The 16836-nt window shown below is 32.6% G+C and overlaps 1 protein-coding gene across 1 annotated transcript in view; it reads left to right on the top strand.

The window, feature by feature from the left end:
- LOC127738025 (receptor-type tyrosine-protein phosphatase epsilon-like) overlaps window positions 1-16836 on the top strand; it is a 264382-nt gene that overhangs the window by 245968 nt on the left and 1578 nt on the right. Inside the window, exons 22-26 of the mRNA XM_052249048.1 lie at window positions 12329-12402; window positions 13468-13593; window positions 14871-14981; window positions 15724-15878; window positions 16588-16723. Coding sequence (XP_052105008.1) covers window positions 12329-12402; window positions 13468-13593; window positions 14871-14981; window positions 15724-15878; window positions 16588-16723 — 602 coding nt within the window. The remainder of the gene's footprint in view (window positions 1-12328; window positions 12403-13467; window positions 13594-14870; window positions 14982-15723; window positions 15879-16587; window positions 16724-16836) is intronic.

Here is a 16836-nt window from a genome sequence, read left to right on the forward strand (position 1 = left end):
ACTACTTGGTCCTGCCGTTTTTTACCTTAGTTCTCAAATGGAAGCAGTATTATAATAAATTCGTAAAAGATTCCACGGAACCCTGTGTTTCGCCTGATATTGCTGCTGTCAGTGTAAAAGCGTAATGTTGACTACATTTATCGGTACATTTATCGGTAAAAACAAAATTTAAAAAAAAAATATTTTTCTGTAGATGCTTTATCTTGATCTTGAAGAATAACTCCTATACAAGTTTTATAACAATTCATGGAGGTTTACAAATTTATCATGTCAAAACAGTTTAATTCAGTAATATTTAATGCAAAAAAACCTTATATAAAAATAAGAAAATGTAGTATGATCGCCAATGAGACAACTCTCAACCACATACCAAATGACGTAGAATATAACAACTATATATGACTGTATGGTCTTCAACAATGAGCAAAACCCATACCACATAGTAAGCTATAAACTGTCCCGAAATAAAAAATGTAAAAACAATTCAAACGAGAACAAATGAAAAGACTTGTAATTTATTGTCAACAAATGAGACATTTTAAATCAACTCAGACTAAAGTTACAGGGAAATGGGGGGATCGGACTAAGCGACAAAGCATCAATTCTATAAAATAAGAATTCTTCGACTTTTTGTTAGCGTGTATGATCATTTGAACATATACGAATATCAATCTTTTATTTCAATAAATTGCATTGTCTGATATACTATTTTGGGGAACATTTTTAGAAATTCAAATGTGACGTCCCTTTGTGCGTTGATCTCTTTGGCTAACTCGGCTGTGAATTTTTATGTGCTGGTTTATGTTGTTTTATGTATCCGTTTTTATTCTGTAGTTAGTCACCACTTCGGTGTTATCATGTATATCTATTATATAGTTGTTTGCAAAAGTATGTATTATTCTAAATACTAATGATGTTCTTATCCCAGACAGAAAACCTTAGCCGTATTTGGCACAACTTTTTTGGAACTTTTGGTCCTCAATGCTCTTCAACTTTCTACTTGTTTTGGCTTTCGAACTTTTTTTATCTGAGCGTCACTGAATAGTTTTGTGTGGACGAAACGCGCGTCTTGCGTATTACATTCTAAACCTGGTACCTTTTGTTAGCTATTATTCGTATGTTTCTCTGTCCTATGTGTTCTCCCATTTATTTGTATTGTACTCCTGTCATGTATTGTTGTCATTCTAATGTTATATTTAACATTGCCATAAAAGCGGGAGGTTTGGCTAGCCACAAAATCAGGTTCAATCCATTTTTTTTCTTAAAATGTCCTGTACCAAGTCAGGAAAATGGCCATTGTTATATTATAGTTCGTTTCTGTGTGTGTTACATTTTAATGTTGTGTTTCTGTTGTTTCGTAGTTCTCCTCTATATTTGATGTGTTTCCCTCAGTTTTAGTTTGTAACCCGGATTTGTTTTTTTCTCAATCGATTTATGAATTTCGAACAGCGGTATACTACTGTTGCCTTTATATACCTCGCACTTGTTGCAATATCTGTTTCACAGGTGACGACGGATATGTTCCAGTAGTCGTAACCACAATCCCGTCATCTTTTCCTCGAATGTGAACTACCAAATAAAACCAAATCACTAGGTTTTTACCTTCACGAATAACACGACGGGTGCCACACGTTGAGCAGAATCTGCTTACCCTTCCGGAGCACCCGAGATCACCCCGATGGATTTATATTTCCCATTCATATCGATCTATTGAGTTAAGCCAATTGAAACTGTTTTTTCACATTTTTTTCTTATGTTGTGCTGTTACACTAAAATCCGAGGTTACGTTAGGGTTTAGCGCTCACATACATGTTAAACTCCGCCACGTACACTTTCTTTATGTGCCTGCCCCAAGTCAGGAGCCTGTAGTTCAATGGTTGTCGTTGTTTCATGTGTGTCATATTTGTTTTTCGTAGATTGTTTAGTTATAAATTAGACCGTTAGTTTTCTCGTTTGAATTGTTTCACATTTTCACGTGGTGGCCTTTTGTAGCCGACTATACGGTGTGTTGAGGGATGTACGGTTGCCTATGATTGCTTACATCCACTACATTTGAACTCTGGTGGAAAGTTGTTTCATTGGCAATCACACCACATCTAACTTTATTTCAATTTCTATGTGGTGTTTTCTATACTGTAACATTGTTTATAATTATCTGTTGTACGCATACCCCTGAGCCCTCTTTTCGGAAGCCCAAGCAAAAACCCTTGATCCGCGATAGAACATTTAAATACAAACTCATATTAGATAACTCGAATATCACAACCGTAACCTAAATGAGACTCAAATTCGAGTCTAACTCAATCTCTACCTCAAAAGGTGACTCAAATTCAAAGCTGAAGTCGAATTGTAACTCGAACTCTACCTTTAAATGTGACTCAAACTCGAAGTTCAACTCGAAACTTAATGCTAACTAGAACTTTAATTCTAATAATGGCTGGAATTCTAACTCGAAATCAAAGATAAACTCAAAGTTTAACTCGAACATTAACCCGAACTTTAATTTGAACTCTAACTCGATTGATGGCCACACTCATCCAAGGCCATAAAACATGGAAATTTATTTAAAAATAGAACTAGTTTTTCCGAATTGGTGACGTGGTTTTTTCTCATCAAGTAATGTGATAACCACATCAAAGAATGACAGGACCACATCATATACTGAATCAAACACATCATGTTGTGAAAAGTTTGAAACATCATTATGTTAAAGCCATATAAAGAATTGGCAAATTATCGTTACGAAATAATAAAACCACATCATGTAATGAAACAAATACATTACGTTAAGTCACATACACATCAAGTAATGTTAAAACCATATAGCCTAATGACACAACCACATTAAATAATGGTGAAACCACGTCGAGTAATAACAAAACCATATTAAGTAATGACAAAACTATATCAAGTCAATACGAAACCATATCGTGTAACATCGAAATATCATAAAGTAATGACTATTCCATATTGAGATATATCAAAACATCATTACGTAATGTCAAAACCGTATTATGTAAAGACTAAATATCATCAAGTAATAATAAAACAACATAACGTAATATCAGAGTTCCACATAAGACAGCTGTGGCGTTCCATACTTAATATCATCCTATGTTTTTGGGGACTACACACATACTATAACAATAATGAATTTACTTTATGTTGGTGTCTTAATTTGATTTAGTGCTATGCGTTAGCTATCATCTATTAGTTTACAAACAACGATAATGGTGACGAATTTTTTCCTTAAAGTATGTAACAACATGTATGCCCTCAAACTACGTTTTAGAAACTGTGTATTCGGGATTTGTTATAGTTAAATACCATCTAAAAAACTAAGCTTTGATCAGACGTAGAAAGTATAATATTATTTGGAACTTAGTTTCGTAATTTTCACAATCCACTTTATCTTTTTGATAGGTATGCTTTTCTTTCCTGATATGATATCATGTAACTGTCTTTACTTTTATTTTCTCAATATTAAGGTCCAAAAAAGAATACAGTGAGAGATTTCTGGCATATGATGTGGCAAGAAAATGTGCAGGAAATAGTAATGGTAACACAGCTGGTAGAAAATAAAAGGGTAATTATTATCTTACCATATTTTCCTTAACTTATTACTTTGTCTAGAAATAATTTAAATGTTTAATGGAATTGAATAGACTTTTTTTTTAAATAGTATGAAAACCTTTGTTTGACAAATATTTAAAAACAGGAATTCAATCATTGCTGATTTTGTGACATTACAAATAGATAAAAAATGAATCAAAAACAAAACCTCTATTATAATAATGTGACAATCAAACACTTCTGTACGATGCTCATTTACATTCATACATTTTCTTCAGATAAAGTGTGAAAGATATTGGCCCGAAACAGTTAATGAACCATTGGTAGTAAACAACTATATAGTAAAAATGAAAGAAGAAAGAGAATATACAGTTTATGTTTATAGATTGCTCACATTATCGAACAAAAACTTAGTGGTAATTTCATTATTGTCCTCAATATAGCTCAACAAAAATATTCAGTTTAATAAACCCACGAACATGACGAATCTGCATAAAGATAGCTTAATTGTTATTTCACTTTTTCCATTCCAATAGTTCTTTTTTCATACTAAGAAATATGCTGCAAATAAAGAAATAAATGATACAACCATGTAACTCGTTGCTCATGAACATCTATCACTAAATTGCAAAAAAAAACCTTAGAAGTTTCCGCCTGCATATCTCCCAGTTGATACGATACTCCAGGGAAGGAAGCTATTAAACCAAGAGTCCCAAGTGGTGAAGTTGAAATCATCCCTTCGTATATTTTACGGACGTCATCACAAGTTGGTAGACCGTTACGGAATACCCGTTTCACAGATGATAGCGGATATGTTCATAATGTCGTAACTACAATCCCGTCCCCTTTTCCCGAATGTCATCCACCGAATTAGACTTATTACCCGGTTTGTACTAACATGAGCAACACGACGGGTGCCACATGTGGAGCAGGATCTGCTTACCCTTCCGGAGCACCTGAGATCACCCCAAGTTTTTGGTGGGGTTCGTGTTGCTCAGTCTTTAGTTTTTCTATGTTGTGTTTTGTGTACTATTTTTTGTCTGTTTGTCTTTTTCTTTTCAGCCATGGCTTTGTCAGTTTATTTTCGACTTATGAGTTTGAATGTCCCTTAGGTATCTTTCGCCCCTTTTTTCAATTGTACGTATAAATTAAAACAAAAAAGGAGAAACATAGGACGTTGATGAATTAAATATTACTTATAAAACATACAACGTTTGTTATTAATTTGATTGCAAAATCATGATATATAGGTCACACCTAGTATGTATGTCTCTGAATTTGGACACATATTGTATAAAACAAGTGGAAAAAATATTGGAATATGGCAACTTTGAAAATTAAGTCTTTTACAGCGCTATAAAATTACAAAAAAGAAGCATTCAATTCTTATAATTACATGTATACACTCTAAGAATGTGTTCAGGGCCTAAACTTAAACCTATACAAGTTTTTCAAACGGATAATTGTTACATCATAGATACATCTGTTCACAAAACGATAACAGTGACACCAGAATTGAGTTGTTTCTATCTTAGCATTTTATATTTGTTATCGATTAAGTAGGAAAAATTACAATGTAGCATGTTGCTTATTTGGTATCTTTAGATACATTAATTGAAATTACGTTAGTTGTCCTGTTTACTGTCAGGTTAAGTTTTTTTTTTTTAGATGTTTATGAAGGATTTATCAGATTTCAATATATCTAAATGATATCATGGGTGTAAATAATATCATTTCTATCCAATTTAGAAAACTAAACATTGTTAAATGTTTTTTGGATGAATTTATGTGATGCAAATTCAAATCGATTACAATTCCAAATATATCACGTCAGATAATCTGAAATGAAACTTGGCTTATTGAAAGGATACATAAGTCCAAATGATAATTAGAAATTATATTTCGAGTAAGAAATCAAACTGTCTTACTGTTGGAATAGGTTCAGGTAAGATGTATATTCAAAAACCCTAATTTTGTTCAAGACAAATTAGGCTTAAAACTGCAACTTTGCTAAACTGACGTTATATATTGTTTTTAAGATTTACTCCTTAGCTGGTTTGAACTTACTTTTAAGTTTTGCTTATATTTTTCGGATACGTGTGACTTCACGTTGTTTTATTTATGAACATCACTGATAAAAAAAGATTTTCGAATTCAAATGTTTAAAAAATCTTTTATTTCGATTACAGTAAAATGCGTTGATTATATGTATGATAGATCTCTTTTACACAATATGTCGTTTATACCTCTAATAACAGTAGTATATCCATTTCAGAGGGGGCAAGAAAGAGAAATTCACCATTTTCATTTCACTCAGTGGCCAGACCATGGTGTTCCAGACAGCATCAAAGTGGTCAAATTTTACAGGAAAGTAAAAAGTAAAACATGTAATCAACTTGGACCAACGGTCGTACATTGCAGGTATGAATGTTAAGAGAAAACTAGTCTAATATAAACATGTTTATGTCAGTGGGTCAGAAATCAAAAATTTCACTTTATATATTTTTTGTCTCCGAAGTGCTTTCATGGACTAAACTTCATCAAGAAAGTGCAATACTAAACATTTTGACCACAAAGCATGTGTTAATAGTTGAATATTTGATTTGTATGATCAGAGGGAAACTGAAAATAAAAAAATCTACTTAAGGTTAGCATATTGGATGGAGGCTGTCGAACTTGTTACTTAGATATTTCAATATTTATCAAAGGAGAATTTGAGAAAGGTAGGATATAAATCATGTTAGAACCAAAACACTGACTAAAGAGATGATGATATCCCCGAGGAACATTCCACCAGCAGCGGTGACGTACCTTCATCAGTGAAAATTACCTCATCAAATATTATCTTAGATAACGTGTACTGTGTACTACTTATATTAACATCATGTATGTTGAGATAGAAATTATGTAAAACAACTAAAATAATGCTTTCAACTTACTATTCCAACGTTATTAAAAATAATTGTCTAGAACAAAGCTTTTGCAATCAATCTTTCTTCTGGTGTACGTATATATAATACTAATTTTGTTCTATTTCTTACGTACACTTACATTTGAAAAAGTTAGTAATTGACATCATTACACGTTAGATAAGATTAAACTAATTCTTAATTAATTCTAAAGCGCTGGAATTGGACGTACAGGAACATTCATAGCCATAGATTCATTATATGAAAATGGAAAGAAAGTTGGTCATATAAATGTTATGGAATGTATACAGATGATGAGAAAAGACAGAATGAATATGGTTCAAACATATGTAGGTATAATTGTTGAAATACCATTACCATAGTAAAGAGGCCTGTATTGCTACTCGTTTGCAATTTGTTTGCTTTATGTTTAATTTTAAATGTATTGATTTCATATGTTGTCATGTGGTTTCTCACAGATGTCACTGTGATATACATCAAAGGATCAATTCCAAATTGGGATTATTCTTATTAGTTCCAATTTATCATTTTGTATGAATTTGAACAAACTTTGGAACATTATTGTCAGTAGAAAAGATCTTGAAATAAATGACCAATCAGATATAAAACTGCTACTATGTTTCCTATGAACAGACACAGCATGTAAAATATGTAAAAAAAATGTATATGGGCACAAAAAGGAAACTAAACGATGGCAATGACCATTCGGGAGCTTATCTGTGAAACCTATGATTTGGTTGAGACTGTGTTGCTAAATGTTAGGTTCTCAATTAAGGCAACAGCAGTTTACCGATGTCCAAATTTCATCAATCGATTAAGAAGATACAAATCAAGGTAACAAACAAAAACTGAGGAAATCGTATGTACTTCGAGAGGAACAAGACAGGCTGTGTCGTTATGATAAGCCTCTCCTGTTACGCATGTAGCATAAGCCAGACGAACCCACACTCAATCCAAATGGCACAATCCAAAATTGGACAAAATCGGTAAAATTACAGATTAGACGACTATTCTGGTATCTAAAGATCTAAGACTGCTAAAACATGTCTCTAGTGAGTTGAGACACAGACATATCATATAAATGAACCAATTTCCCAATTTGTGATGGTTAACGTAAATGTTATGTGGTGTTGTTTGTTGAGTTCAGTCGTCCTTCCTCATAACCCTCATAACATATGGCAGTTGTTATCAAATTGTCCGTTTCTATATATGTTGGCGTTTGTTTTTGTAGCAGTTCAGTGTTTCTGTTGTTCCGTTGTTTTTTTTTTACTCCTATAGTTGATGTGTTTCCCTCGGTTTTTGGTTTGTGACCCGGATTTGTTTCAGTTAAATCGTTTTATGACTATTGAACAGCGGTATACTACTGTTGCCTTTATTTAGAGAGGATTTTTGTGTAAGAAGCATAGTCCTTCCAATGAATAGAATAGAGAAAGAGACGGGGAATGTGTCAAAGAGACAACAACCCGACCAAAGAGCAGAAAACATCCCAAGGCCACCAATGGGTCTTCAACGCAGCGAGAAAATCTGCATCCGGAGTCGGGCTTCAGCTGGCCCCTAAACAATAATGTATACTAGTTGAGCGAAATGGACGCCACACTTAACTCCGAAACATACAAATGAGCCAAAATTATAAAAAAAAAACACAAGACTGACAAAGGCTAGAGGCCCCAGACTTGTGACAGGCGGGTTTTAACATGTTTTGTGAGATCTCAACCCATCACCTATACCTCTAGCCAATGTAGAATAAACAAACACAGCAATACCCACGTGAAATCCGTTTAGTTTGTAATCAATTTACATTCGTCTCATCTATTCGACCTTTTGTCGTTATCCATGACATATGTTTCTCATATGATCATTATCAGTTACCCCCAAGACCACAGGGTTTGATAAGTAGATTAAATAATTTTGGATAGTCCAAACAAAACTCATCTTAACGTAACATTCGTGTTGCTCGGTCTTTATTGTTCTATGTTGTATTTAATGTACTGTTGTTTGTCTTTTCATGGTTTTAAGTTTTTTGCAATGGCATTGTCAGTTAATTTTCTTCGGAAAATGCCTGTACCAAGCCAGGAATATGGCAATTTGTTTTTCAATTGTTCCGTTGATTGACAATGTTTGATTTTGTCAGTTTTTATGGACTTTTCCCATTTAGAATTTGCCTAAGAGTTCGGTATTTTTGCTATAGTTTTTTCGACTTATCAGTTTCAATATCGCTTTGATATCTTTCGCCTCTCTTTTAACACGAATAAAAAAATCATGAAAGGTTAATGTGGTTTGACTGAGTATAAGGCAACTATACATCAAAAGACTACTAGATGAGAATGTTATAGGCACATTCAGTACATTTTGTTACGTTAAGATAAATGTTTTTGAGCATTTAAATCCCACTAAATCTGGCAACGTTTTGTGATATAAAAATAATAAGATAGAATAGAAAATATAATGGAACGGGTTAAATTCAATAGAATTGTTCTTTGTATTAGAGAAGAAATTTCCAATAGAACAACCCACTAGACAAAACTTACTGGCTCTAACATTTCCAAATCACTTGGCTTAGAAACAACTGAAGCTTCCGTAAATGTTATAATGTCAAAAAAGGCACGGTTGATAGGGACTATTTGTACTGAGTTCTACTTTGAGTGCCACTTATCTATGTAATAAACGTTTAGATCTGAGACAAATAATTTGAACAAAAAGTAAAACATCTACGAAAGAACTATAAAGAGAAAACATGATCTTTCAAATTGAGTTGATTTCAATTGCAGGAACAATATGAGGCAATCTTTGAAGCCTTGTTAGAGTTATTTACAGTACCAGATACGTCTATTCCAAAGAAAGAGTTCTGTCAATATATTTCGGATCAAGAACAGAAGAAATTACCACGAAATCAAAAACTTTATAAACTAGAATTTCAGGTATTTTTACCATTAAAAGTGTGTTTGAAGGAATGTTTTATATTAATTCAAATCCAATAAATCATACCCTACTTAATTATAACTTAAAACAAATTCAAACATATTTGATGCCCCCTGGAAATACAATCAGTATGTCTCAACTTTGTAAAAAAGATATTTTAGCTGACCCTGTTTAATTTGTTTTATGTGTATTTGTAAGAACCACTTACAAATGACTTAGACTCTGTTATTTCTATTTTAATTTTTTTTTTTGTTTTTTTTTTTTGTTGTTTTGTTTTTATTTTTTAGAGGGGAATGTTTTTCGGTTAACCTAATTGCATTACTGCTTTCCCTTTCAAACCACTAACCTTATAATGAATGTTATAACCAGTTGTCAATTAAATTATATCTTTGATTTAGAGATTGGAAATCCTAAGACCCGTGTATCCTCCATCAGCATTTTCTGCTGCTACATCAAAAGAAAATATATCGAAAAATTCGATAAAGAAAATATTTCCACGTGAGTAAAGAATACATTTAGTTTATTCAATTATTATCATGTGCTGAAAAACGATATATATATAACATGACATTCAACTTGGGCAATATCCTTCATCATAAATTAGTTCAATCGAAAATACTTCCCTATTTTAAAGACCAGTCTGTACCTATCATTTCTTATACCTATACCAAACCAATTGCATAAAATTTTCAATTAAAAACACGTGTTGCAGGATCTCAATATTGACGACTTCAAATCCGGCTGGCCATGTTATTACCGGTGACCTCAACATTGGCAATAACACTTCCCTGCGAAATGTGTTATCGAAAGGTCCGAAATATCATGAGCCTAAACCAATCAATTGGAAACACAACTTCAAAATACTGATAGATTCAGTCGAGGATTATGCCAGGCAATGGGTTAAAAGCGATAAAGAAGACATAGATACTCTTTCCGAATGGATTAAGGCTGTGAGGTCGTTAATACAAACTAGAATTAAGTAACTGAATGGGTCTATCAATACCTATGCTACATCAATCTTTAAAGACCTAAATGTTGCAAAACACTTGTCCTACCTCAATGACAAATATGTTGTTGTCCCGCAGATAAAGTCCCAAACAACATCATTTTTGTGTGTTATTCACATTATATAAACTGCTTGATAAATGAATTATGTATTGACAATTCACTTGGAAACTCAACATATTACCCCACGACACTTACTAAAGAGGAAATTCTGGATAATCATAGGTCTGTTCTATGTTCCTTTAGAATTTCAACCAAAGATGAAGAACTGGATCTTTCATCACTCTGTTGGATGCCTAAACTACATAAGTGTCCTTACAAACAACGGTATATTGCTGGGTCTTCCAAGAGCTTAACGAAACCTCTTTCTAAATTATTAACATCAATTTTATCAGCAATCAAAGCCAGGCTTCAAAGTTATTGTAAAACTACTTATTCTAGAGGTGGCGTGAATCAGATGTGGATATTAAAAAATTCCAAAGATCTTTTAGAGTCATACAATCTAAGACTCTTTCATCTTGCAATAGTTTTAAAACATTTGACTTTTCTACACTTTATACAAATATTCCCAATTCCAAACTAAAAGACCAATTGAAAGAGTTGGTATTTCTTTGTTTCATAAAAAAGAGTGGCCAACGTAGATACAAGTTTCTCGTCCCCTTTTCACGAATGTGACCTACCGAATTAGACTTATTACCTGGTTTGTACTAAAATGAGCAACACGACGGGTGCCACATGTGGAGCAGGATCTGCTTACCCTTCCGGAGTACCTAAGATCACCCACTGTTTTTGGTGGGGTTCGTGTTGCTTAGTCTTTAGCTTTTTATGTTGTGTTTTGTGTGCTATTGTTTGTCTGTTTGTCTTTTTCTTTTTTAGCCATGGCGTTGTCAGTTTTTTTCTCGACTTATGAGTTTGAATGTCCCTCTGGTATCTTTCGCCTCTCTTTTATAAATAAGTTGAATCTGAATATTAGCTTTAAAACCAGGTTTAACCAACCCTTTTCTGCGGGAAATAAATGCACCAATCCAGGAATATGGCAGTTGTTTTTCACTTGTTTTGTTGATTGATATCGTTTGATTTTGTCAGTTTTTTATGGACCTCCCTCTTTTTGAATTTGCTTTGGAGTTCGGCATTTTTGCATTATAGCTAGCTCATTAAACCTCCCACTTGTATTACAGTTGTTTATAGTTCCGTTATATTGACAAAAATTGAGTAAGTAGCCCAAACAAACATGACAAGTTGATGTGACAAAAATTGTGATCCTGCAGTTAAAACTGTGTAAACATTCATCACAGACATACATAAAACTAACTAAAACATTCAAACAAACATACAAATCATTCTAACAAACACGCCAAAAAAGGTGTTTTAGATAGCAATTTTAAATTTGACAATGAGTTCAACAAAAAACGTTTTTGTCGTTGATTAGAAGAAAAAAGTCTCGTTGTATAATTTTATTGACATTGGCGGTACTTGTGAGGACCCAGTCAATATATCAAGTGACAGAATACCGAAAAATATGTTTTATTAAATTTGCTATTAAACATAAGCTGTTGAAAGGTATCCAGTTCAAATATATACCTTTTTTAATGATGAAGTTCTGTTCTGCTATATTTATAAACTTTTTTTTTGTATTTGCAATTCCGTGCTGCCAAGTTGACATTATTAAATTGATATATGCGATATTTTTTAACTCTCATTTGACATGTATTGTTTATATTTAGTTCAGAATAATTATGTCTCGGATAGAAAATTAAAATTCAATCTATTAAATATTTTACATTTAATGATAAAATGCTGGTTCATTCATTCAACCATACTTAATTAAAAATAGAACAGAGTTCGTTGCAGACAGAGCTCAAACAATTAAGAAGTAATGAATTTATTTAATTTTGTTTTAGACAACAGATATAGACCGTATACAATGTCATATGCAAGAACGCGTAATGATTACATCAATGCAGTGATTATACCCGTGAGTAAACGTTTCTGTTATAATTGATTTACATTTAAAGATTTAAAACACATATTGCCAAATGCAAGTAATAATAAAGGAGATAAATTGAAATCAACAACCGTTACTATATCTTTAAATGAATATACAGGTTTAAATCATATTTTAGAAGAACTTTTCGTGTGAAGTTAGATTGAAACTTAACAAGGGCTACATGCCGCTCTTCGTGTATTGTCACTAATCGTTGAAGAAGACTTTCGGAAGATGATGTATTTTAAGCAAAACACAATGTTGTCAATATAATTGAAGTTTTGCAACAGTCATACCAAGTTTTTAAAAAAATAAAAAAGTCAATGTGGGACTTCCCTGTTGAACACGTATCCTTTTAGATATGTTTATGCTGGGTTTTTTATGCTTTCTTGTTCCGGTGCTATTAAAAGCTACTACTAAAAAATGATAACTCCACATTATAAATGGCATGCGCCCGAAGCGCTTTTCTGGATTTACCTTCATCAGGAACGTTCTAAGCTGAATAATTTAAAGCCAAGGATGTATAAGAACCTAAACTGTTGGAGAACTATATAACCAAAAAGGTCCTAAGCCTTTGCATTTGATATTATTTTTGTTTAAAATTTAAGACGAATTGACAAAGGATTGACATATAAATTCAACAAGCAGCTCGTTTTGCTGACAAAAAGCATTGTGATAGTTTGTACTTGTAGCAAATATATTTTTATATCACATGCATGCATCTGATGTTCAGTAGTTGTCGTTTGTTGATGTAGTTCATAAGTGTTTCTCGTTTCTCGTTTGTTATATAGATTAAACCGTTGGTTTTCCCGTTTGAATGGTTTTACACTAGTAATTTTTGGGGCCCTTTATAGCTTGCTGTGCGGTTTGAGCCAAGGCTCCGTGTTGAAGACCGTGCTTTGACCTATAATGGTTTACTTTTATGGATGGAGAGTTGTCTCATTGGCACTCATACCACATCTTCTTATATCTATTTACTTTATGATAACAATGGAAAATATGATTTGCCCAATTTATAAGTGTTCATGCATAATAAAATGTAATTGCCATTTACAGGGATATACATATGACAGTAAAATTTTAGTAACGCAATGTCCACTAGCAGAAACTGTTGTTGATTTCTGGACAATGGTATATGACCATAACTCCCCCATTGTTGTTTTATTGGACAAGTTGAACACGGTAAGATATATTCAATTGATATAAATTTAAGCTTTAACAGTTGTTATCAGTTCACAATGTGAAGAACGTAATATTTTGGTAAAGTTTTGCTAAATGTCGAAAATAAATCCGTAATATGTAGTTTTTAATTCCCTAGTTATCAAATGGTAATTGTCATTTTCCGCCACATATCTATATTCTACACTGTACAATGACTGCTTTTACTGTTACACTAATGCATTGAATATTTATTGTAATAATTTATATTCTATAAGTTGTATTGCAATTTGATAAAGTATTCATTTATTTATATAAAACCTCAAATTATCTATTGCATTTGAAGACATTGCAAGACTTATTATAATATTTATGGGTTTTTATTATTATTTGTATTATATTATACTTATCTGCTTAAATTTAGATGAATAATATGAAAATGAGGAAGATGTGGTATGATTGCCAATGAGACAACTATCCACCAAAGTTCAAATGCAGTGGATGCAAGCAATTATAGGCAATCGTACGACCTTCAACAATGAGAAAAAACCATGCCGTATAGTCGGCTTTAATAGCCTCCGACATGAAAAATATGAAACAATTCAATTAAGAAATCCAACCGGCTTATTTATAACAAAACATTTTACGAAAGACAAATATGACAGACATGAACCAACGACAACCACTGAACTACAGGTTCCTTACTTGGGACAGGCACATAAAGAGTCTGGCTGGGTTAAACATGTTTGTAAGTGCTCAACCCTCCCCTAACATGGGACAGTCGTGTTACAGCAGAACATAAGAACAAACGATAAAAATCAGTTAAAAAATGGCTTAACTCATCAGATCGATACAAAGCAGAAAAATATCTAATAGATACATAATGTACACAGACCGGACGTGGTATGGTATTTATGCATCCCAACAAAAAAGACACAATGTACAGGTATGAGAGTACTCGTAGTTTCTAACAACTAGTTCAAACCCAATAACAACTAATAAAAACATCATGTATCTAAGACTAAAATGTCAATCAGTTGACATCCAACATCCAGTGGATTTAGTGTAAAGACGTCATTAACAGTCAGAAAAAAAAACGTGACCTTGTGCATTGCCAAGATATAGGCATCGACAGATTGAAGACCCGTGAAAGTGCAAATATTATATACTATATAGTATGGTTTTAATTTACAGATAACAAAATCAATATTAATACCCAAAAATACAATATTCAAAGATCTAATAACAGTTTTAAGGTTATATTCAAAGAAATTAAAGACTAATGTTGTTGTTTCTCTTAGAATGCTCCGTTGTGGTTAGGACGACAGGAAATACTACAGTTTAAACGATTTACTATTTTGCAAGACAACTCACCCAATCCAGAGGAGTTTAAGCTTACTTTGAACCATAAGGTAAATGTGAAGGTTGTAAACGCCTTTTTTATAAGCAGAGTAAGTATTTTCTGCTATGCATTACACCTCTGTGACTCATTTCACAAACAATCGTACGAGTGAAAATACTCGTAAGTCATGAACATTTCAGTATAACTTACGATCAATTTTAATCCTAAGATATTTTGTGAAATGAGCCCTGTACCAAAAGTTAGTTCATTTCTAGATATTCAGTGGCAAGTCATTGACACATATAAAATTATAGATTTATTCTCAATTGCCTGCTTGTGATAAATGTAAAATAAGCAGATGTGGTATGATTGCAAATGAGACAATTATCCATCGAAGTTCAAATGAAGTGGATGTAAGCAATGAAAGACAACCGTACGACCTGAGAACCTGGAATTATTAGTACCATATGCGCACTTTGAAAAGTAACTTCATTGAAAAAAAGAGTAAACGTTAGCATAAGAAATCAAAAAAAGAAAAAAAAAGCATACCATATCGAAAAGTGACTAACAGACATCCATAATTCAACAAAACACAATAAATGAACACGAAACACTAACGATTGACCACCCCAAACCCCAAAGTTTAAAAAAACAACTGTAAAAATCGCATCGACCCAAAAGAAAAGAAACCGGGTGAATGTCAGGGTAAGCGTCGTTTGTTTTGTTCAAAAATTGACCAACAAGCGATTTTCATTCAACAATTAATCTTATGTGATATTTCTAAGCAATACATTTTGGGTTTTTTTCTTCAGGAAAAGGATCCGATGACAATTACTGTTTTTACCACAAGTATATTGAACAATGACATGAATGATGCAATGCTTCCATCAAACATTTTACTAGACCTGCTGAAAAAAGTAAAAGAGTGCTGGGAAAAACAAAAAAGTCCAATTACTGTTGTTTGTAGGTGCGTCATCAAAATATGAATATCATAAAAAAAATGTCGCAGTGTTGTTCTGTTGCATAAGTTTTTCTCTATGAAATATAATATGCCATTCGTACGTTGGTCACAATAGTAGTTATCTGCAACTCTGTTAACATAACTCATTTGGAGTTGTTTAAGTTAATCAAACTTATTGTATGTAAGTATTTTGTTCCCAAAATGTTCTGAAATAAATACACTTCAAACATATTATGGACCGTAAAATACACAAATTATTCATATTTGTATATTTGACTTTTTTATGACTTTTTCAGAGTTTAAGATCATAAAAAGTACATAGAGTTCTGTTCAGACATTTTGCTAGGTGTTAATTTTATATGACAATTTATCATTTATTGCATGAAGAATAACAGTTTTAACTTGGACTAAATGCTAATATTTCCATAGAATTTGATATTGGCTTACTTGAAAAGTGCATAGGACATTCAAATAAAAAAATATGTTTTGAATATAAGTAGACATGGTATGATTGCCGATGAGAAAAATATCCTTTTTGTTTTTTAAGAATATTTATTTTTATATTCAACTACTGTAATTAAAATCCCTACTCATCCGGTAGGTGCAGAAGTTGTTGCAATGTTTGTTAGACAAGTTAATTTTAGTTATTGTTACTATTTTTGACGGTCATGTCATTGATGATTTAAACATGAAACAACCCCTGTCCGTTTTTCAGTGATGGTTGCAGTAAAAGCGGGGTGTTGGTTGCATTGAAACTTATCTTGGAAAAAATGGAGATAGATGATGAAATTGATGTTTTTCAAGTTGTTAGAACAATGCAAGTTAGACGTCCCGAATTTTTCACGGAATTTGTAAGTTTCGTTTGGGTAAATCTTTAGGTAATTCAAGTTATTTGCAAATAAAACGGTAGCAGTGTAAAAGGGTAAGTACCTAAAGCAGACTATCCTATTTACCCGTTAAAATA

The sequence above is a fragment of the Mytilus californianus genome, unplaced genomic scaffold (genome assembly GCF_021869535.1).
Source record: "Mytilus californianus isolate M0D057914Y unplaced genomic scaffold, xbMytCali1.0.p SCAF_1, whole genome shotgun sequence".
Taxonomy (NCBI): Eukaryota; Metazoa; Mollusca; class Bivalvia; order Mytilida; family Mytilidae; genus Mytilus; species Mytilus californianus.